Below are 22,722 nucleotides of genomic sequence, written 5' to 3' on the forward strand. Positions count from 1 at the left end.
ATTTCTGCATTAAGATTGCAGGCAGAAACAATTTACGATTCAATAGATTTCAAATGAACAAGATTTTTCTATTGGAAGTAGTAGTTTATCAAAAAAGATACCAATGCTTTTAGTTTCTTCTGCCTTTCTAGACACAATTTAAAAAATTCAAGATTTAATAATTTTACTTTATTTGAAAAAATTCATTTTTTAATATAACTATGAATGCATGCTAAAATAACATCTCTGACATCACACTGGAATAGTATATACACACATATATATGCATGTATACATATATATATATATATATATATATATATATATATATATATATATATATATATATATATATATATATATATATATATATATATATATATACATATATCATATTTACATTTTATCAAAGTTACGCAAAACGCTTTTACAAATGACTTCTAATGATTGTTTAATGAAAGAACAAATTTTATTTAGATTATAAAAAGTCTTATTTTTTTTATTTTTAAATTGTATAAACATTTATTTTTTCCAAAAAGTTACAAAAAAAAATTATTTTAAAAAATACCATGGTCTATTTAAAGTAGTAATTTTTAATCATTTTATTAGTAAGTCAAGTTTAAAAAAAAAAAACTTTTAAACAATTCTTTGTAAAAATAGAAACAAAAAGAAAAAAAGATCAACGATTAAAAGTTATTCGTAACTTAACAATTTTTTAATAGTATTTAATTGTTAAAACATCAAAACTTCCATGGTCAAATTAGTATTGTAAGTTACAACGTGTGATCGCACGCCATTCCTGTTCAAGCCTGAGGGTTACATAAGCTAATAATAATTTTACATGGTTAAATAAGCTAATAATTTCATTTGGTTATATAAGCTTATAATAGTTTCACTTGGTTACATAAGCTAACAATAAATTCACAGGATTACATAAGCTAATAATAGTTCCACAGGATTATATAAGTTAATAATAATTTATTGCATTTTATTTTTCCTTGAAAAAGTTTTTGATTTTAGAAATTAATATTCTGTTTTTTTAATACAAACACTTCTGATTTGACAATTATGTTGATTTGTTTGTTTATATTTAGTTTATAAATGTTTATATATACATATGTTTATATTAAAAAATAATTTGCTGCAAAAATAATTAATTTGCTGCAATAATAACAACAACATCATTACTTTGACTTAAATAAAGCATAAAAAATATGACATAAACAATTTATGCAATACAAAAAGAATAATTCAAAAATACCTATGTACAAAGTTCTTGCTTTCTAAATAACATAGTGCTGTACTTAATTGATAAATATAAGCAATCAAGCGCTCAAGCTCTGTTTGAATTTTGTATGTTTGCAAGTACGATCGCAACTAAAAATACCAATAAAATTTTCAACTGTTTTTAAAAAACATTTTATAATAAAAAATTTTTATAACAGAAATATCTTATAACTTGGTGTGAAGTCTAAAAATAACTTCAGGATTACACGGGTGCGCCAAATGTTAAGACATTTTCAAATTTGAATTTCGTGCTTTTTTGCAGAACAAATATGAACATTTTGTGTGGGAAAATTTAGAATAAGTTAATTGCAACTACTATGGAGTGAATTTTTAAAATACTTCAATTTTATTGAAAAATGTCAAAAGCGTTCAAAGTATCATAAAGAAATCAGAAATTGTTAAGTAAATGAATAGAAAAATAGATATAATGTTTATTAAGTCTTAACAGATCTTTAATTAGGAAGAGACAGTTTATGGAATAATGTTGGCCGAAAAAATAACAACTGATGCAATTTATTGTAAGTTACAACATAATCTAAACCAGAACTGTAAGACAACTGATGCAAAGCCTTATCCATGAAGATTTAGGCCTAAAAAGTTTTTCAAAAACCAAAACCAAGCAAAAAGAGAAAAACATAAGAAAAAAAATGCACATTTTGTTGGACATTCTCCAAGCTCACAACATTTCTATGGTCTATACAAATAAAAATTCTTCACTGTTTAGTCTAAACCAAATTCAAGCAATGAGAGGATCATTAGAAAGTCCAGAGGCAAGCCTTACCAGGAAGCGCATACAATCACAAGCCTTGTTTGTCCACTCTTAAAGAAATTTTTATAGAAACTTGACCATATTTTTATATAGTAAACATTTTATAAATTTGCGAGAATAATATGCCTGAACAACCCTCGGAATTAGGGTCGGCATTTCGCAATTCCAACCTAACTGCCGACTTTAAAGTGTTTGAGGTCGGCAAATTATTGCCGACCTCATTTTTCCTAATTCCAAGGGTTGCCTAAATATTTTACTTTTTTTTTAATTATTATTTTTAGGCCGTTTGTTATTTTCCACTACCAAAATTGATACAAGTATTGATATACACATTTTTCGCAACTTTTTTCAGTCAATATATTAAGGAAATACTTTATTCTTTGCGTTAGAAAAAGGACTTTTTAAATTTGCTTTTAAAATGTTACTGCTAAACTTTATTGTTTTTATCAATGCACAGGAAAGCTAATTGTATTTATTCATTAAACAAGCTTTGTAATGTAATGTAAAAGAATAAAGAGTCATTATTAATAATATTAAAACATAAAATATTTGTTTGTTTTCAATATCCCCATTAAAATAGTCTGCACTTTTGTTGGACTATCCAAATTGTGCAAACCCAATAGTTTATTTCCTGATGAACTATTGTTATTGATGATGCTCCAAAAGAGTAGAGGTGCATTGTTAATTTACTGAACTTTTTTAAAGAAATTGTTAGGAACCTATTTAAAACTTTTTTTAAGTTTTTAAATATATTTTTTCAAACAGAGCAATCGTTATGTTCATTATCACTTGTAATTTGTATTAATGTTGGAAATTGAGCAATATAAAAGAAACAACTTTAGACATGCATTAAATGCAGTAAATATATTTATTACAGAAACTATGTTATCTTTTTATTTAAATTATTTCGCCATTACAAAATTTATTAACCAAATAATATATTTTACAAATAAATAGGAATTTATTTTCTTATTTTCCTATTATATAAATCTGTTTTTTGCATTGACAAAATAGTAAAAATAGTATTGAGAAAAAACATCAAATATAGCCAAAACATTTTTAAAAGCGAAAAAACAAATAGACTTGAGAAAAAAAATTAAAAAAAAAATTTGTCATGGTTCTAGCATAAATATCAAATTAGTTTCTTTATTATATGGACTGATATAAATTATGAATAAATTGCATATCAAAACTTTCAATTTTTGTTAAATTGTTATAAAAGAAAATATGTTTTTTTCATCAATTTGTATAAAATTCAATAGCCAAAAACAACAACTCTAAAAAAAAAGAATACAAAAACTGTAAAAAAATTTTTTTTTTTTTTTAATTATCAAATTTTCTAGTTCATTTAAATAAAATTGATATTTTGTTACAATTTTGTTTCCTTTTTTTAGTTTGTTTTTTCTTAGTAGATAAGTTTAGCCTTTTGCCGCAAATTATTGAAACGCTTTACAAGTTGAAAGATGCGAACTGCTGTGGTCAGTTTATCTAAAAAAATTACTTTAAACATGGACAAACAAAGTGTGGGACTGCGCACGCTTCCCAAGAAAGCTTGAGAGAAGACATTTTTTTTGAGTGAGCATTTGCTTCACTGGTCAAAGAAAAAAGTTCAAGCAAAACAATGGCTCTATTAACAAGATTTTGTTACAGCCTGTCAATAAAGATAACTGCCAAGTTTCTCTAAGCTGAAAATTCTTATGTTTGGCCACCAGATATGTGACCACCCTCATAATTTGACCTTAATCCAATAGAATTTTGCATTTGATCAGTGATGGAGGAAATGAAGTCAAACGTGGAGACCCTAAACAGTGAAATTTTTTAAAAATTATATCTCACTCCCAACAAGGCTGTAAGCAACCACTATTAAGTTAGGAGTTACTAGAAAACAAAGAATAAAGTTAAAAAGCAAGAAAACAATTGGTAGAAGACTTAAAAAGTGGTATATTGTAGAGTCAGGAAAATATGGAGATGGGAGAGAGTTCCAAAGGATTGAAATGCAGAAAAAAACTAGACGAATAAAAGTTTTTAAAGCATGCAAAGACAGATACAGTAAAAGTTAGCAAAATTAGCAATTGATTGTATATATGATTTCCATGAAAGGTCAGTAGTAAAGGATAATCCAAGAAGAGGTAATAAAGAGGACTCAGTGAGAGGGTTGCCATTCATTAATATAGGAATGTCAACAGTACTGTGATAGTTCTTTGCAGTAAACAACTGAGTTTTGTTGGGGTTAAAGTTTACAAGCTACTGTGAGCCCCAATCTCTTACAGAAGTGAGATCAGATTCAAGATAAGCTGCCTGCTTTAAGCGATAGAAAAGAGAAGACTTTTTGTCAAGACAGGAGTATAAGGAGTCATCATCAAAAAGAACTACTTTAGATGTAAGGTTATAGGGGAGATCATTAATTTATATAAGAAACAAAACAGGACCGAGGATAGAATCTTGAGGTACGCCAGAAGTTACTGGAAATGAGGAAAAGTGTTAGTTTTGTTGGGAGGATGACTTTAAAGCAGTTAAAAAGAAACCATTTGATAACCTTAAAGACTTCCCAGATGCACAATATAAAGCATATATTATATCTTATTATATATTATATCTTATATTAAAGCATATATTATATCTTGTTATATGTTATATCTTATATTGTTATATATTATATCTTATGTATTATATCTTATATTAAAGCATATATTATACCTTGCTATATATTATATCTTATTAAGTATTATATCTTATATTAAAGCATATATTATTTATTATATCTTATGGAGAAGACGACCATCCCAAAATTAATTGAAAGCTTATGAAAGATATTATCAAAAGATATATCAAGAGCAATAACCCTTGCCTTGCTCCTCCATCTGATGCAAAACAGAACCTTTCAGTCAAGGCAGTTAGCAAGTTAGCTGTAGAGCAAGTAGATCAAAAATTGAATTTATTGTTTTCTCCATAAAATATAATATATAATATATTCTTTATAGTATGTTATTTGACTAAAATTGGGAAGTTAGAAATTTGTTGAATAAAGATTCAAAGTCCTTGATAATAAAAGATAGAAGGCTGATTAGACAATAGTCGGAGGAATCAGAATGTTCTCCAGAGTTTTAAAAAATTGGAACCATAGATGCCATTTTCCACTACACAGGAAAACAAGATTTAGACAAGCACTTACTAAATAGTTTCGAGAGAATTGAGGAAATTTCTGGAGAACACTTTTGTAAGACTATGACAGGAATGTTGTCTGGACCAAAAGCCTTAGAAGAGTTTAACTAAGATATGACTTTAGCAACAGAAGCCAAAGTGATTTGAATGTCTAACAATGGGTTAACCTGTTTAACTGGAATGGAGGCACAAGCAAAAATCTGAGTAAAGTCAGGAAGATCCAGCACTCATTATCTAAGGCAGGAAAAAATGTAAAACAGGTTTACATCTACGCCAGTCTAATAGATGAGGAAAGGGTTCGAGGAAAAGTTTTTTAATAGTACTTTGTGTTCATTTTATTTGAAAATATGTGATTTTTAACTTAATCTTTACTATATTCTGATTTTTCACATATTTCAATTTGTCTTGAAATTTTGCACACCCCTGTACAGGCTAGAAAATTGGTTCCAAGACTTTAAGTTCCTTTCTTTTTTTCAATGCAGCCAGTATGTCACTTAACATTTTGGAGCTGTTTAAAATCAACTTCACACCCTTGCTTAATGAAATTAATAAAAATATTGGATAAAATGTAACTTGAACAGCAGAAATGTGTAATAACAATCTATAATTAACAATTAGTTTTTATTTGCTATAAAAAAAAAATTAAAAAATAATTTCATCAAAATTGATTTTAAAAACATTAAAGTCATTGGATTAAAGTTCATTGGTTGTTTTGTTAAAACAATAATCAGAGAAAGGAATTGAAAAAGTTACCTCTCCATAAGCTGCAAGCTCCATTATAATATAAGGTGGGTTTACAGGACATATTCCAATCAATTTGATGATATGCGGATGATCAAATAATTTCATAATATCTAATAAAAACAACCTTTACAATAAATCACTTTGATTAAAACCTAAGTAGATTAAAATTTGAGAGCATAAGAAAAATACTAAATGTATTCAATAAAAAAGTGAGACAAAACATTGTTTTTGTTTTTTTGTCTAACTCATTTTTGTAAAACTTTATTAATCAAAAAATACAATTATTATTAGAATGTTTTATCATAGAAAGATTAAACTACAAAGAAAAAACACTACAAAATATCACATAATTTCACCACCATTAACTTTGTTAAACAAGTCTCATTGTGAAAATGTTTTCAATAACTTTAATGCCATCAAAGAGGACACTCCACAATATTTTTAATATATTTTTTGTCATTATTTTAAGACTTGTAACATCTGATAATCGCTAATTTGTGTGAAACTCTGAGCTATGTTAAAAATAAATTGAGTGTTATTAATTATTTAGTTTTTACTATGTATGTGTGTATATATAAATATATATATATATATATATATATATATATATATATATATATATATATATATATATATATATATATATATATATATATATATATATATTATATATATAATTCAATATGATAAAAAGTTTCTTTATAACTAACATGTCAGTAATAAGCTCACTCTATGTAACTTTTTTTTATTAATTTTGTTTTATCAAGGAGATACAAAAAACTAATATAGAAGACAATAAGCACACAATTTTTTAAATTTCTGTTCTACTAACTTCTCAATAAACAGTACATGAAGTAATAAAGTGTTAAATAATAGATATAAAGAATGGCTACATGATTAGTAACAGAGAAATAGCAAGGAAATTTAAAATTTCAAGAAATTGTATCTGAAATTATTATTATTATTCAGTGATCAAATATAAATGTTTGAAAAAAAGTTATATCGCTCCTCAGTTTTTTACCATCTGACGTTCTAGTTTATGGTTGTGGCCTCTTAAAATATACTTATCTTTACTTTTTGAAAATTTTTACGGGACAACAAAACTGACAAGCTCGAGTTTACGAGTAATTTTGAATTGCTTGATAAGATCTGTTCTTTTGCGGCGTTCTTCAAGAGTTGTTAAACCAAGCCGTTGGAGTCGATCTTCATAGGACAGGTGTTTAATAGTCGATATTGTTTTTGTTGCTCGATGTTGGACTTGCTAGAGAATGGCAATGTCTGATTTTAAATGCGGTGACCAGGCTTGTACAGCATACTCAAGATGGGGGCAAATGTAAGTGAGATACAGAGTGTGCCATAAATAAAAACTGCGACTGCAAAATGTTTTTTTGAGTCGCCCTAGCATTCTATTAGCTACTGATGCGGCTGACTCTATTTGCGGTCTGACATTAAGGTCATTCGAGACCATCACACCAAGGTCTCTTTCGACTGTGGTTTCTTCGAGAGGACGACGGGTGCCGTCGACGTTAGACATAGAGTATTTGTACGTTGACTTATTACATCCGCGTCCAACATGCATTACTTTGCATTTCTCAATGTTGAAATGCAAGAGCCAAATATGTGACCATTCCACTGCTCTGTCAACGTCATTTTGGAGAGTGATGTTGTCCAACTCCTTTTTAATTATCCCTATTATTTTGCTGTCGTCGAAAAACAGTTTCATATGATGAGTAATTCTGTCCGGCAGGTCGTTTACAAAGATTATGAATAGCAATGGGCCCAAGACGGAGCCTTAAGGCACTCCACTAGTGACTGCTTTCCATTCAGAAGTAATGCCATTTATAACCACTTGTTGACATCGATTGCTTAGCTGCAATCCAGTCAACGAGAGCGCCTTGAATACCATACTCTCAGCTTATGAAGAAGGCGTTTATGTGGTCTTTGCAAAATCTGTGTAAATGTCTACTGCGTGTCTGCAGTGAGTTGCTTCTGTCATGATGTCCCAAGTTTCTAAAACGTTTGATACGCATTCCTTACGATGAACAAAGCCATGCTGGTTTGGAGAAATTAGACCATTAGCAACGCAGTGTTCCATTATTCTTTTTTGTAAAATACTTTCCATAATTTTGCAAGGTATGAAAGTGAGCGAGACTGGCCTACTCCCCTTCTTGAAAATAGGTGTTACATTTGATTTTTTTCACAAATCAGGAACTACACCAGTTGCAAGCGAGCACTTATAGATAGGCGAAAGAGGCTTGGCAAAGGTAGCTGAACATTTACTAAGGACCCGTGGATGTAAGCCATCGTAGCCGGTTGATTTTCTTTCATCCAGGTTGTTTAGGCATTTTTGTACTATATCGATAGAGAAACTTGCTGGATCGATGACACAAACTGCTTCAGTACGACTTTCAAAGCCTGGCATTAAACCTTCGGGCTCTAAAACAAAGACTGATTAAAAATAGTTATTTAACGATGCGCATATATCGCCGGTATCAGTTGTGATGTTGCTATTGACTGTTTCAAGCGATGTAATGTTGTTACTGATGCTCTGCTTGCTTCTTACATATGCATGTAAGCGTTTAGGGTTGCTTTCGGAATCCCTGACAAGTAGCTCTTCGTACTTCTGCCTGCCAGCTTTGACCATTTTTTTAACTTTTTTGCAGGCAGTGCAATGCGATACTTTGAGAAATTTCTGCGTATCTTGACCTGCATTAATGTACTTGGCCTATGAGGTGCGTTTAGCTTTGATTGCCTCAATAAGTTCTGGTGTTACCCATTGCTCCTGTTTTTCTGTAAAGGGAGTGGTAGTTGACAAAATGTGTAGGTTAGTGGCTTCATTGTACACGTTTGCTAGAAGCTGGTAATCATCGTTTGCATTTAGTCCAGTGAATACTGTTTCCTATTCAACAGCTACAATATATGCTGATATTGCTGCGTAGTTTTTTTCCAAATGAGTAGAGGTTTTAGCGGCAAAGTAGACGAGTTGTTGAGGCATGCAACAGCAAATTGACCTTCGATGAAGCAGTGTGCTTGGCCCATTGGAGTGTCACCAAGAAAATCACCTTGTTTAATGAAGATTACACAGTCTGGCTCATTTGTTATAATAAGATCGAGTGTGCTAGTAGGCTCAACATGTTGACTACTACAGTAGGTTGGGAATGTGATAAGCTGAGTTAAGTGACATTCATCAAGACGCTTCTGGAACCTGATGTTGCCTTGACACTCAACTCTCACGTGAGCAACAGTTGCAATGCCGCCGTTAACTTCGATAGACTCAAAAAATAGAGGGCTAGGTGAAACTGTAGAAGCATTGGTCTTGTATCGGTTTTATTTTCGCTTTAGTTATTGGTCTAGGACGTCTAGTTGGCAGTGGAGATTTCTGAGTTAGGAGCGGCTGTGCGGCTAGCGTAGTCTGACAGAGCTCTGGCTGGGGATGAAAATACGTAGCACTGATTGGACGTTGATTCCATGACATCGATGCAACAGATGCGACCTGTTCTTCGATGTATAACATTTCGAAACAAATTATCGAGAATGTTAGCAGTGGCAAGTTTGTCGTGGTGGTGTTAAACTCGGTTTGTTGCTCTGGCGTTCTGTCTTCGCGTACGTAGATACCCTTGTATATCTCTTGTTTGTGGTGTGGGCATTTTTTGAGTATTTCTGCTCGAGATGAAAGATTTGATAACGAAACCTGGATAATGTTCGAGTTTGACAATTTTGTTTTGCTTTTGCTCGATTTGAGGCGGTTAACACGTGCGATACCAGTAGTATCCTCTAATCCTGTTGCTACAAAAAAATCCTCAACAAGCTTTTTATAGTCTACAGTACTAGACTTATTAAGACCGACTACAATGACATTTAACTCGCAACTTTGAATATTTTTATTTTGAGCAGCGATAAAAGTACTTAACTGCTGCCGTTGCTGCTCTCAACCAATTTGTCCTTAAGCAAAAATGCAAATGATGGTGTGGCTGTTGATTTTATTTCTTTCAACTCATTAATTTTTTGTATCAGTAAATCAATTTTGTCTTTCAGGGCTTTTTCTCTTAATTCACTAGATCGTTTCTCTTCTGCTAGTGCAACAAGTAGCTGGCTTGATCATAAGAGCAATATCGCTCTGGTAACTTTTCATGAGAGTGTATTTAAATCCTTTAGATCTACTGCCGCTTCAAAAGCGTTGGTAGCTAATTATTCGAATGCTGACATAATTAGCAATGAAATGCAATTAATAATTGCTAGTTTTTAAATTTTTAATATTTGTTACAATTTATTACAAATTTTAAAAATTTAATTTAAAATTTTATTAAAATTGATATTTTATATGATTATATGAATATATTCTTAATATATATAATAATATACCTTTATATATATAATACCTTAATATATATACTAAATTTATATGTATATATATATATGTATATATAACTTACTAATATTAGTAATTTGGTTACAAATATTAGTAAATATATAGTAATAAATTTTCTGTAAATATATTTATTAATTGATAATAAATTTTGAATTTTGTCAAGGCACAAAAAATGAAAAAAAAAAATAAGGAAAAAGGTTGAAAATTTATTCTCAAAACTTATTGAATAGAACAATAGATTAGAAAATATTGTTTACACGCTTAAACGTTGGCGGTTAAACTACAAGCAAAAATTAAAAGGTTTACAAAACTCTTTAAAACAAGAAAAAAGAAAAATTTGTCAACTCTGTAAAAATATAAGATAAATAAATAAAATCTTAGTCACAACTATTTTTATAATAATAATATATAAATAAAAATATATATAATAAAATATAAGTATAGGTATATATAAATATAGGTGCGCGAAGTATGACAAAACTGTTATTTTAGACACAAATATAGGCAATATAATATACTATGATTTGAAAGTAGAAAATAATTAATAAACTAATAAGATGAAGCAATAATAGAGAAAGAAATAATGTTAGAAAAAAGAGAATAAAAGGAAAAAGAAATAAAAAGAATATGAAAAATATATATATATATAAAATCCTGAAACTTACGCGCGAACAAAAACACGTCTTATCGACTCAAATTATGTGACAAAAAAAAATACTTTGAAAACATTAAAAATGATAGGTAGCATCCAAAATGGAATGAAGGATCCAAACAGCTAAAAATAAAAAGCACAAAAACAGTCATGTTTCTTCGTGTAAGAGACAATTCGTGTAAGAGTCAATCAAAAGTGTGAATTTTCATTATTTGTGGCCATTTTAATTATAATGAAGTAGGTGTATGTAGAATCTCTCAGTTGAATCAACCAACACACATATATAGAGACATTAAAATACTGCCTGGTTCTATCAGTAGACCTGCAAACTAATTGTAACAAATGGTGGCACTTTCAACAAGATGTGGCACCATCCTACACAGGTTGTACAGTAGGGTGGGTCATACTTTTAAAATTTTAAATATGGGAGCGAGTGCAATGTTTGTTTTTTTATGTATTAGGATATTAGAAAAGACGTGAATAATTTTTTTCTAGTAGGGGCGCAGGGCCTTTGAAAAATATAAGTTTTACTAAAAACTCATCAAAATGGCACTCTTCTGCCTTTTTTAAAAAAGCAATGGGAATGCAATCATCAAAAAACAATTAGACATAATATAGACATAAAAATAACACATAACCTATGGTGCTACTTTACTTAAGGCCATACATACACGGTCTATTATGCTACTTTTCTTAAGACCATACAAACACAAAAACATATATAAATATAATAAAAGTTATCTACCATTATGGATTTTAAAAGAAAAAAAATATTTATAAATGTTAGAAATGATAGAACGGGTAATAATTTAATTATGTAATAGGATATTGGAAGAAATGTGAAAAATTTTCTCTTAAAAAGTTTGTCTTGTGGGGGCGCAGGGGGTTTAAAAAATGTCAATTTTATTAAACACTTAAAAAATTAGTATAAGAATCTTATCTGTTATTTTCAATGTACATAATGTAACTAATATATATAACGAGGTGAATCATAAAACATGGTTATCAAAATTTGTGGGCTTGGAGCTAATATCCCCTCTTCATTATTATTAAAAACCATAAAATTGGTCAGTAACAGGAAATGGTGTATGATTTTTTACATGTTATAAAGTTGGTCTTATAGCTAATTTGTAGAATAAATAGTTTCCTACATTGTAAAAGACATTGGAAAATTGAGATCTACGTCAAAAAGAAATATGTATATGGACAAACTTGATAAGTTATTTGACTTGACAAAATGTAAGTGCAAAATCTTATGCTGTAATGAAAGTGGATGCAATGGTTGTCTTTTTAAAGCCCATGTGACTTGTATATGTCTAAAAGTAGCAGAGATACCTTTGCAAGAACTATTTTTCTTACAACCTCAAAGAAGTAAAATTGGCAACAAAAGTGCTTTACAAATAGGATTAGTTGATGTATCAGAGACATCAGTTAACAAGATACTTGGACAGAATAAAATCAGACTCTAAAATACCTGGAACAAATAGTGATGATATAGGTAAATGCTAAAATATCACAAATATTTTTTTAATTTATGCCGAAACTTGAATAAAAAATATAACATAATTTTTTATTAAAATTGATTAACATAATTTGAGCATTTATTTTTTCCTTTAGCTGTAGAATTTCAAGCAACAATAGACAATTCGAACATTGGCAACGAAAATGCAGATAATTCAGAAAAAGATTACTTTAGTTTGAAAAAAAATTACTTAGATATTACCAGGGTTTCTCAAGTAGCTATTAGGTATGGAGTATCTAACAGAGCTGCAGCAGCCATAGGTACTGCTGCTTTAGCTTCTACAAGAGATTTTCTAAAGTAAAATACAGATATTTTTGTTGATCACAACAAAATAAAAAGTGATAAAAATAAGTTAATGAAAGAAATATGAGGTAGAGCTGAAAAAGCGACAATGAATGATAATATTCAATGTTGTTTTTTTATGGATAAAAAGATTTAACTAAGTACATGAAAGAAGAAGATGGAAAACTACATCCATCAGAAAATAAAGAACATTATTCAATTTGTTCTGAACCTGTAAATACCAATTTCATTTCACTAACAATTCTGAAGGAAGAGCAGAAACTGCAGCTGAGCAAATAGCTGATAAGCTTTATGAACGGATTGCGCATCATGATGTTGGAGACTCTTTAGTTGCCATTGGTGCATACTCAAAAAATTTAAACATTAGTTGAAAAGGAGGTGTTATTCATTACATTGAACATAAATTGGATAAAAAACTAATATGGATAATTTGTGCTCTACATACAAATGAACTACCTCTCCGACATCTTATGATTCAGCGGAAAAACTGCATCAAAAAGTAACTTTTCTAGTTATTTGGTCTTATATGGTCTTAAACTGGTCTTATCTGGTCTTAAACTGGTCTTATCTGGTCTTAAACTTAAACTTATAGGTAACTTATCTGGTCTATTGTAAAACTTATAGGTAACTTATCTGGTCTATTGTAAAACTTATAGGTAACTTATCTGGTCTATTGTAAAACTTATAGGAAAGGTTACTAGCTTTAAAGGCAAAGATAGCATAATAAAAATTGAATTTTCTAATGCAATGATAGATCTTGACTGTGAAGTTGTAAACTCACTTTCAGATGATTAAAAGTATCTTAATGAAATAACCCATGCAATTAACGCAGGAGTTTTTTCAGGACAATCCTAAAAGCAAAGAAATTGGGCCACATTCACATGCAAGATTGTTGAATTTTGAAAATAGAATATGTTTACTTTGGTGCTCAGAAATCTTACTTTCAGTTGAAGAAACATATAATTTTCAATTTCTGGTGGAGTTTATTGTTGGAGTTTATGTGCTACTTTGGTTTGAAATCAAAGTAAAGTGGAAGTGGACTGAAGGGCCTAACCATACATTCAAGCAATTAAAACTTCTTTGTCATCAAAGACTTAAAGTTAAAGACATTGTAATGCCCTATATTTTATCATCTTCATGGAATGCTCATAGTGAAAATGTTCTTCAAACATTGTTATGTAATCAAAAAAAAAAAACAGAAACAGAATTTGCAGTTACAACAATTTTAAAATTAAGAGGAGATTCAGAATACAGAAGCACTAATGTAAGAAGTAGAAAACATCATATACATAATGAAAATGCTGATTTATATTTTGATCTAATTAATTGGAGTTTGGATGTACATGAACATTTAGTTACATGTTTATTGTCAAAGAATGAACTTTTAAAATACAATGACACCCCGTTGTATGTACCTTGTTTTCCTGTTCATGTGCAAGCTATTGAAAGATGTGCCCAAGAAGTAACAAGAGCTTCTTAATCGGTATTTAGAAAAGATAGAAGAGATGGATACATCAGAGCAACATAAGCACATCAAGAAATTATGCCCATGATCCAATCAAAAAAAGATTTATTTAAATCAATTTAGGCAATATAAATTTGTTTAGTTGTTTTCTTTTGCTTTGGGATATTATTTATGATCACAGTAAATAAATTAAATGTTAAATAAATTTTTTCTCTTTTATGACATTTTTTAAGGACCAATAAATTTTTAACCCTTCAGAAGTTTCTAAACTTCAGTTTGTGAATTATTGTAGGAACTATATCATTTATTATTTATAGAGCAAGTTTCAGTCTTCTTTTAATATCCTAATAGGAAAAATCTCTATAGGACTTTAAAAAAGAAAGGAAAAAAGGTGCCAATTTGATGAGTATTTAGTAAAACTTTTTTCAAACGCCCTGCGCCCACATAAGACAAACTTTTTAAGAGAACTAAAATTATTCACGTTTCTTTCAATATCCTATTACATAATTAAATTATTACCCTCTAAATGGTAATGCTCTACCATTTCCAACATTTATAAATACTTTTTTACTTGTAAAATCCATAATGGTAGACAACTATTTCTTACGTTTACCGTGTTTGTATGGCCTTAAGTAAAGAAGCACCATAGATTATGCTTTATTTTTATGTCTATATTGTTTTTTAATATATATGTTTTTTTATTTTAATATATTTATTGTTTTTTTGATGATTGCATTCCCATAAGCTTTTTATAAAAAAAGGCAGAAAAGTGCCATTTTGATGAGTTTTTAGTAAAATTTATATTTTTCAAATGCCCTGCGCCCCCACTAGATAAACTTTTAAAGAAAAAAAAAATCTTTAATGTCTCTTCTAATATCCTAATACAAAAAAATATTGCGTGCACACCCATATCCAAAATTTTAAAAGTATGACCCACCCTATTGTACAGTCAAAGCATAAATGAAAGAAAACAAAGTAGATTTATTTCTAGTTTTAGTAACACTTTGAAAGGAAAACATAGTAAATTTATTCCAAATTTTTGTTGTTATGTTTGATAACATTTTTATAAATAATTTTATGTTTTCATATATCATCCGAGATACAAATTGTTTTAATAGGATAAAAAGATGTATTTGTTTAACTAAAAATTTTTTTTAAATAAATAAATTAATTTAATATCTTCCTTATATATTTATATCTTCTCTATATCTTCTTTAGTTTCAATTTTATGATATTTTAAATAAACTTTACACAATAAAATCTTAATGCGCTAATTTTTTTCCAAAGTACTGTATGTATGTATGTGTTATTGAATATACATTTACATACAAGTAAAATACTTCTTTCTGAATCCAATTAAAAATCTATGAGAGAATACAGAAAATACGGTGAAAAATAAAATTCAGTTAATTAAATAAACTTATAGAAGGTTGGCATTGTAACCATCACATAAAAGAACTGGCACAGAGATGCAAAGACAGCATGGACAGAATAGAGAGTAAGAACTACAAAAAGGTATACAAAAAATATTGAATAAGTTAGAATCCTTCCCTAAAATATCATTAAAAATGTGTTAAAAACTTAATAGCCCTAATTTAATTAACTGAATGTGTAAAACTCAAAACTCACTGTATATATATTTTTTGCAATTGTTCTTTTTACAGGGATTATCCTGGTTATATTTTGAAAACCCAGAAAAAATCTTTCTAAAAATATCTGAAAAACATTTCTAAAAAATATCCAGATATAAAAATGCATTTTGTGTAACTAAGAATATCTCATGTGTTTGAAAAAAAATTCATTATTTGTACGCACAAATTGTTATATTATTTAATGTGTTATTATAAATTATTTATCATAAAACATAATATTAACATTATGCACGTAATCTTAACATTATTTGCATGCAAAAATGTTTAAATATTAAAAATTTTCAAATTAGTAAAATGGTGACGTAGTGTTTACAGTGGTAAAGAGGCACGACTGAATATGGTTGCGAGTTCAAGTTCTCCATAGAGAGGTTGTTTTTTTTAACTTTTTAAAACCCTCTATAGAGAAGTTGTTTTTTATTGTATTTTCAAAAAAGTTTTATTTCGAAGTTGATTTATGTTTTTTAACTATTATATATATATATATCATTTTGTTTTTCAAAGTTTCTTAGAATTTGTGCATCAATACGTTTACAAATTGACTGTTAAAACTGTAATAACAGCGAAGTGTACATACATTGACTGACTTAAATGGGGATAGGCGCAGTGGAGTGTATATACATCGACTATAGGTTTAGGTTTTGGCAGGAGTTCTTTTATATAAAATAAAAAATATTTTCATCTTATTTAAACAGAGTTTATAAATTATTATAATTATTATAATTTATTATAATAAAGTTATTAAAATAAAATTTCTAGAAATCTATTTGGATATCCGGAAAAAGAAAATCCCTGTTTTTATGTTAGTGTTCAGTATATATATTTTATTGATAGTTTTATTGATAATAGTATTTTATTAATAGTATTACAAATTCATTACAATTTTTTAAAATTTTAAAAATGCTCTTTAATTTTTACATTTACATTTCTACTTGCAGTAATTAATTATGAAAATTATTAGGAAAGAGAATACTATTCACTTAATTTAAACCTTAATTAAATTTTAAAATGTTTTAGTGTGTTTATATCTAACTAAATGTTTACGATCTGAAAAATATTTCAGTATACCTAACACTTAAAACCAACTTTTACAATCCTCATTAAAATTCAAAGGTAGGTAATGTAAAAATACTTACACGCTTCTTCCAAGAACTTTTCAGCACGAGTGGCATCCTCCTGCTCTTTTTCAAGTTCAACCTTATAAGTTTTCACAGCAACAGGTAGCTCACTGTTAAGCTATAAGTAAATTTTTTTTACTTTTTTATAACTTGACTTAAAATAAGATTTTATTTCTTCTTAAAAACTTTTTCTATAATGTTTTAACAATAAATCAAAATAAATCATTAAAAAAAAAGTCTTATGTGAAATATTTATTCATTAAGTTTTCTCTTGATGAAATTTTAAAAACTTTGTTTTTGTACTAACAAAAAACATACATGATTTCATCAATACCAAATATATAAAATAAGGTATTGAGATTTTAGAAGATTTTTAATCTTGCAGAACTGGCACTGTGACAAAACTAATGACAACAAATAATGACAAAAAACTAATGAAAAAACTTAACTTATCATATTCATACCATATTCATTAACTTTCATTAATTTATAGTACTTAGAAAAATGAGGATAAATTCTTTGAAAAAGAGACAAAATTAATTAAAACAAGAGTTCTTTTTGTCGATGTAAGTGAACCACAACAGGAAAGTGACCAGATCAAAATCAAAATTAATCTAATTAATGATTCTAACACATTATCGATACTCAAAGAAATACATAAATTTTAAAACAGACACATGCGTATTCTCTATCGGTCTGATTGCAGACAAATTAATGCAAGTTGAAAATTGTGAAGATATAATAACTCACACAACTAACTCTACACTGGAAAGCATTGTGGGACCTTCGCATCTTCCGGTTTACATATTAATCAAAAATATTGTTTTCTTTTACCTACATTAGCAACTGCTTTAAAAACTAAAGCAAATATTGCAGATGGAATAAAAACAACATTTGAAATGTTACAGGAAGCCTCACAATACAGCTAAAAAACAGCCAATACATTCGATAGATAATTTCTGCTGTTTAACTGTTTTGCACTTCACATACAGCTTTAGATATTTTGACAAAGCTATCAAAAAGTCTTTAATTAAATTAAAAAAGAAATGAATATGGATAACTTTTTTAAAGGTTTTCTGTTAGATATGCCTTTTAACATAAGTACTTTCTCTCATGGATGCTAAACTTGTTTTGTCCAAGGTTTATTAAAAAAACATGGAGTTATCATAAAGAATTTAAAACCTTTATGCAGGATAAAAAAATTTAAAATGTTCAACTCCAATGTCTTCTAAAATTTTTTTTCTTTTTTGCATTAATTGAGATAAGTTCATGTTGGTCTAATAACTATAAGTAGTTATTAGACCAACATGAAACCAACATGAGACCCACAAGTTTACCACAAAAAAACTTGCTTGCTTAGTCTAAAATGAATTTCAACCATTTTCACCATTTTTCTATAAAACTATAGGCCTCACATTTTAAATTGCAAAATATTCTTTAGCAAGAGGCTTTAGCAAGCTTATCTTGTTTTGTCATAAATTATATTTAAAGAGTATTCAAGTAGTATCAAAAAGACTTTTAGAAAATCTCAAAGATTACTGCTCAGTAGTCGTAAAAGCAGTTCGTAAAGACGCATAAAAGAATTTGAATGATTGTATCATTCTTGCAAAAATAGTTTGACAAAATTTAGCCAAAGCTCTTCAGCATCAACAAGGAAAGTATTCTGGATTAGGGAAAAAAACAAAGAAGGAATAACTGTAGAGTATTTTGTTTTCAATCTCTTTATTACACACCAAATCAAATAAATTGAATGATTGTATTAGTCCAGAAAAATTTTTATTTTAGCTTGTTTAAAACTCCAAAGCATTTAACTGAGAATCAGATGCCGATTAAAAATATTGAAAAAGAAAAAGATTTGTCAAAATGCTATTTAAAAATTGAAATTAATTATTTTAGAGTTACAAGTAGGTCATTGCTGCAAAGAAACTCTATTTGAAAGATTGTAGATAAAAATACAAAAAAGTATTATTTTATGTCTACAAATGATAAGGAAAACAATTTAAAGGAAAAGTACTATACTCGGAAAGTTCTAAAAGCAACCCATTTTGTAATCCACAATCATCTACAATAAATTTCAACAAGTCATTTTGTAATCAACCATCACCAACATAGCTTTCATTGAGTTATTTTGTAATCCACAACCACCTACAATACCATTCACCAATTTATTTTGTATTTCTACAAAATCAGAACAAATTGTTTTTAACAAAGATTAATTAAATATATAATGCTTAATTTTTGTGTTATTTATAACAACTACACATTTTATTGATAGAATAAACAGAAAAAAATTTAAAATAGATTTTACTTTGCTTATATTTAATATAAATAATGATTTCATTTAATTTAACAATTGACTTTTAATCACTTTTGTTGAAATTGAAGTAGAAGGCTAAATATTTATTATGAAAAAAAAATTAACGAGTAATTTGAAACCAGGATGAAAAGATACTTAAACTACAAAAGCTAGAAAAAAGTGATTTTGGACCTCTCATAAGAATGTAATGATTAAATTCTTTATTTAAGATTTTTAGATGCAATCTAATTGCATCTAAAAATTCAAACATCATATCTGCATCTGTCTATCCATCAAATGTCTGCATAAACCTTGCCATTCATGTCAATACATTAATGAGCCTCATATTTTCTCAAAACTTTTTGAAAAAACAGTTTTCCAAAATGTCTAATCAAATTCTATCATTACTTCACTTTTTCTAATTATTTCTTTCATAAAGCTAGGTGATTAAAAGTAAAAACAATAACTTAAAAAAATGCAAAAATATGCATCAAAGGACCAAGCTGTCAAGCCCAAGTAAAATAAGGCAAAAACTAGGAAGAGAGAAAGGATAAAAAAAACTTTAACATATATTGAACAGATGTTCAGAACAAAACAAAGACACTATAGTAATCTAACTGCCGACCTAAAAGTGTTTGAGGTTAGCAAAAATTTGCTAGTGGTGGTTAATGAACTTCTCCTCAGAATCACATTTATTATTACCGGCGTTTCGAAGAGGCTCAGCACCAATACCTAGTTTATCCCGTCAGATAAACATCATCGCCATTTATGCTTTACCTCGCAATTTACGCCTACTCCATACAGCAGTAAAAAAGGCCTTCACTACAAACAGCCAAAACCCTAAACTCACCCAAATTTGTAAAGCACTAATATTTTTGAAGAAATAATATGGATAGCGAGTGAATTCAATACCAAATAATAAAACAATTTTAAAATAAAATAAAATATATATATATATATAAAATAAGATACATGTATAAAATAAGATAAATATATAAAATAAAATATAAATTTTTTTAACAAAAATGACAAAAAAAAATAGACTAAAATGTAAATGATAATATAAAATAATAAAAATTATTCTAATAAAAAACCACTAAATACTCAACTACACTACCAATGTGATAAATGTTGTTAGATAAAAATTTATTAAAAATACAAGTTGCTAAAATTGTTGTACTTTTATATATTTTACACTATATATTACTATTTATTATTGTTAGATTAATTGGATATGCTTTTTATGCATGTTTTCTCTATATCCCTATTTTTTCTAAAAATTATTGGTGTTGCCTAAATTTGGTAGGGGTGTGTGTGATTGGCTTTTCTGTAGTGAGGACTGTTATATTGCAATAATGACTGATATGATGTAGGCTACATGGTTATAATAATATATACTTCATTATCAGTTGAATTATGTATGTAACGGTATCTAATTATTTCACTTTCTCTAGTTACTTCTAATTTTATATCATAAAGCACAAATTAGGTAATACTAATTAAAAGTAAAAATAATAACTTTAAGTAATAATAAAATATAAGTAATGTCTTACTGTTGTTTTGCAAATACCACGATAAACATCACCAAACTGACCTTGTCCAATAATTTCAATTAAAGTCAAGTTCTTAGACGGCACCACAAAGTCTTTATCTAAATAAAAACTATGTAAATTCAATTGTTTTTGAATTTCTTTTCAAATTTCAAATCTATAAAAATATATATATAAAAGTACAAAAAAAATGAAACAGCTGAAATTTTTTTTTGCTTTATCACCTGAATTTGAATTTGCATCTCTTCTCAAACTATTATCATCAATCTCTGCATAGTCAGCGAAATCTCCATTTTTGCTGGAGTTTAGTATCAATGAGGACGAGGAAACACGATTGGGAACAATTGCTACTGAATTTTCACTTTCGCAATTAAAAAAAAACTGTATTAAATAAGACAACTATTTTATATGACTACATTAGTGAGATCATATTTTGTGCAAAAGTAAGAATACACTGTCTTTAATTAATAAATCAAATAAACATTTACTTCAAGTCATTTTCCTAAAAACCATTTTTTTTATTTTTCATAAGTTTATTATAAAATTTTTCTTTTTTCTATTTTGTTTTAACAATTTAAAAATATTATATATATATATACATATATATATATATATATATATATATATATACATATATATATATATATATATATATATATATATATATATATATATATATATATATATATATATATATATATATATATATATATATATATATATATATATATATATAATCAAAATAATCAATATAAAATCAGTATAATAAAATTATACCCAGGAATTGATGGCAGGTTTCTGTAGCTATCTAAAAAAAAAAAAAAAAGATTACCTATAAATTCAAATTTTCCATGTTAAAACTGTAAACTTTAAGGTGAAAAAAATAAATTTTAAGTATAGATTTTGAAACTCTGGTGGTTGCAAGGTTTAAAATATTCTAAAACTTGATTGTAACTATATAAAAAAAAAAAGTCACAATAAAAGACTCAACATAGATTACTACTGTATGGATGCATATATTCTAACAGACACCAGGACTAGATTTTTATTTTTTTTTCAAAAAATCAAATTAGGTAGTGGAAATTTCTTGACCATAATTTAAAATTAAAATATTTTTGAGAGAAGAGAGTTTTATATATAGAAGCTGTTAATATGCTGTAATATTTGTAATAGATACAATATTTTTTTAAACTAACAACTTCTTTTAAAAAAAAATTTACACAAAGATTATTTTAAAAACTATATAGCATCTAGTAAATAGACACAAAATATTGCTTTTTAGACCCTTAAATTTGGGAAATTTATATTCTATATTATCCACACAATCCTACACTTATCTAAAAACAAGTTATTTCTAGAACTAAACTAAAACTAAGATTGCAATCCTTCGCAATTAAATAATTAATTCTCCTCATTTAAATTTTTCATTATCTAAAAAAATTTATTTTGTAAAAGTTAAATAAAAAATTACCAGCTCTTTTAACAATAAGTGATTTAGAGAGCTGACCATTTATTATGTGACAGTATCCATCAATCAAATCAGCAAGTTCAATGGCTTTGTTTATAGAATCCAACATGAAAACTAATGGCTATATAATTAGAATGGTTTAAAACAGTTTATATTTAATACAGCATTTATTAAATTTCTTACTCTTTTTTTTTTTTTTCTAATTTTTTCTAAACTAATAAAATAAAACAATAAATACTTCTTTGCTCCCTTCAACTTGAATTGTAAGTGATGCTTTTCCTGGCATAGCTCCAACTTTGGAAGATTGGATTTTGGAAATTTGAAAAAACTCAGCCATTCGATTAATCTAGGTTAATAGATGAAAGAAAGTAAATAATAAATAAAAAAGT

The 22,722-nt window shown here is 27.7% G+C and overlaps 1 protein-coding gene across 2 annotated transcripts in view; it reads right to left on the reverse strand.

Annotated features, from left to right (window-relative positions):
• The window catches only part of LOC100192269 (focal adhesion kinase 1), a 124,096-nt gene that overhangs the window by 40,929 nt on the left and 60,445 nt on the right, over nucleotides 1–22,722 (reverse strand). For both annotated transcript variants that reach the window (XM_065814387.1, XM_065814388.1), the window contains exons 8-15: nucleotides 22,572–22,679; nucleotides 22,337–22,454; nucleotides 21,643–21,673; nucleotides 21,090–21,226; nucleotides 20,869–20,966; nucleotides 17,038–17,137; nucleotides 5,951–6,051; nucleotides 1,241–1,356 (exon numbers count right to left, since the gene is read on the reverse strand). In XM_065814387.1, coding sequence (XP_065670459.1) covers nucleotides 1,241–1,356; nucleotides 5,951–6,051; nucleotides 17,038–17,137; nucleotides 20,869–20,966; nucleotides 21,090–21,226; nucleotides 21,643–21,673; nucleotides 22,337–22,454; nucleotides 22,572–22,679 — 809 coding nt within the window. The remainder of the gene's footprint in view (nucleotides 1–1,240; nucleotides 1,357–5,950; nucleotides 6,052–17,037; nucleotides 17,138–20,868; nucleotides 20,967–21,089; nucleotides 21,227–21,642; nucleotides 21,674–22,336; nucleotides 22,455–22,571; nucleotides 22,680–22,722) is intronic.

Source organism: Hydra vulgaris, chromosome 12 (genome assembly GCF_038396675.1).
Source record: "Hydra vulgaris chromosome 12, alternate assembly HydraT2T_AEP".
Classification (NCBI taxonomy): Eukaryota; Metazoa; Cnidaria; class Hydrozoa; order Anthoathecata; family Hydridae; genus Hydra; species Hydra vulgaris.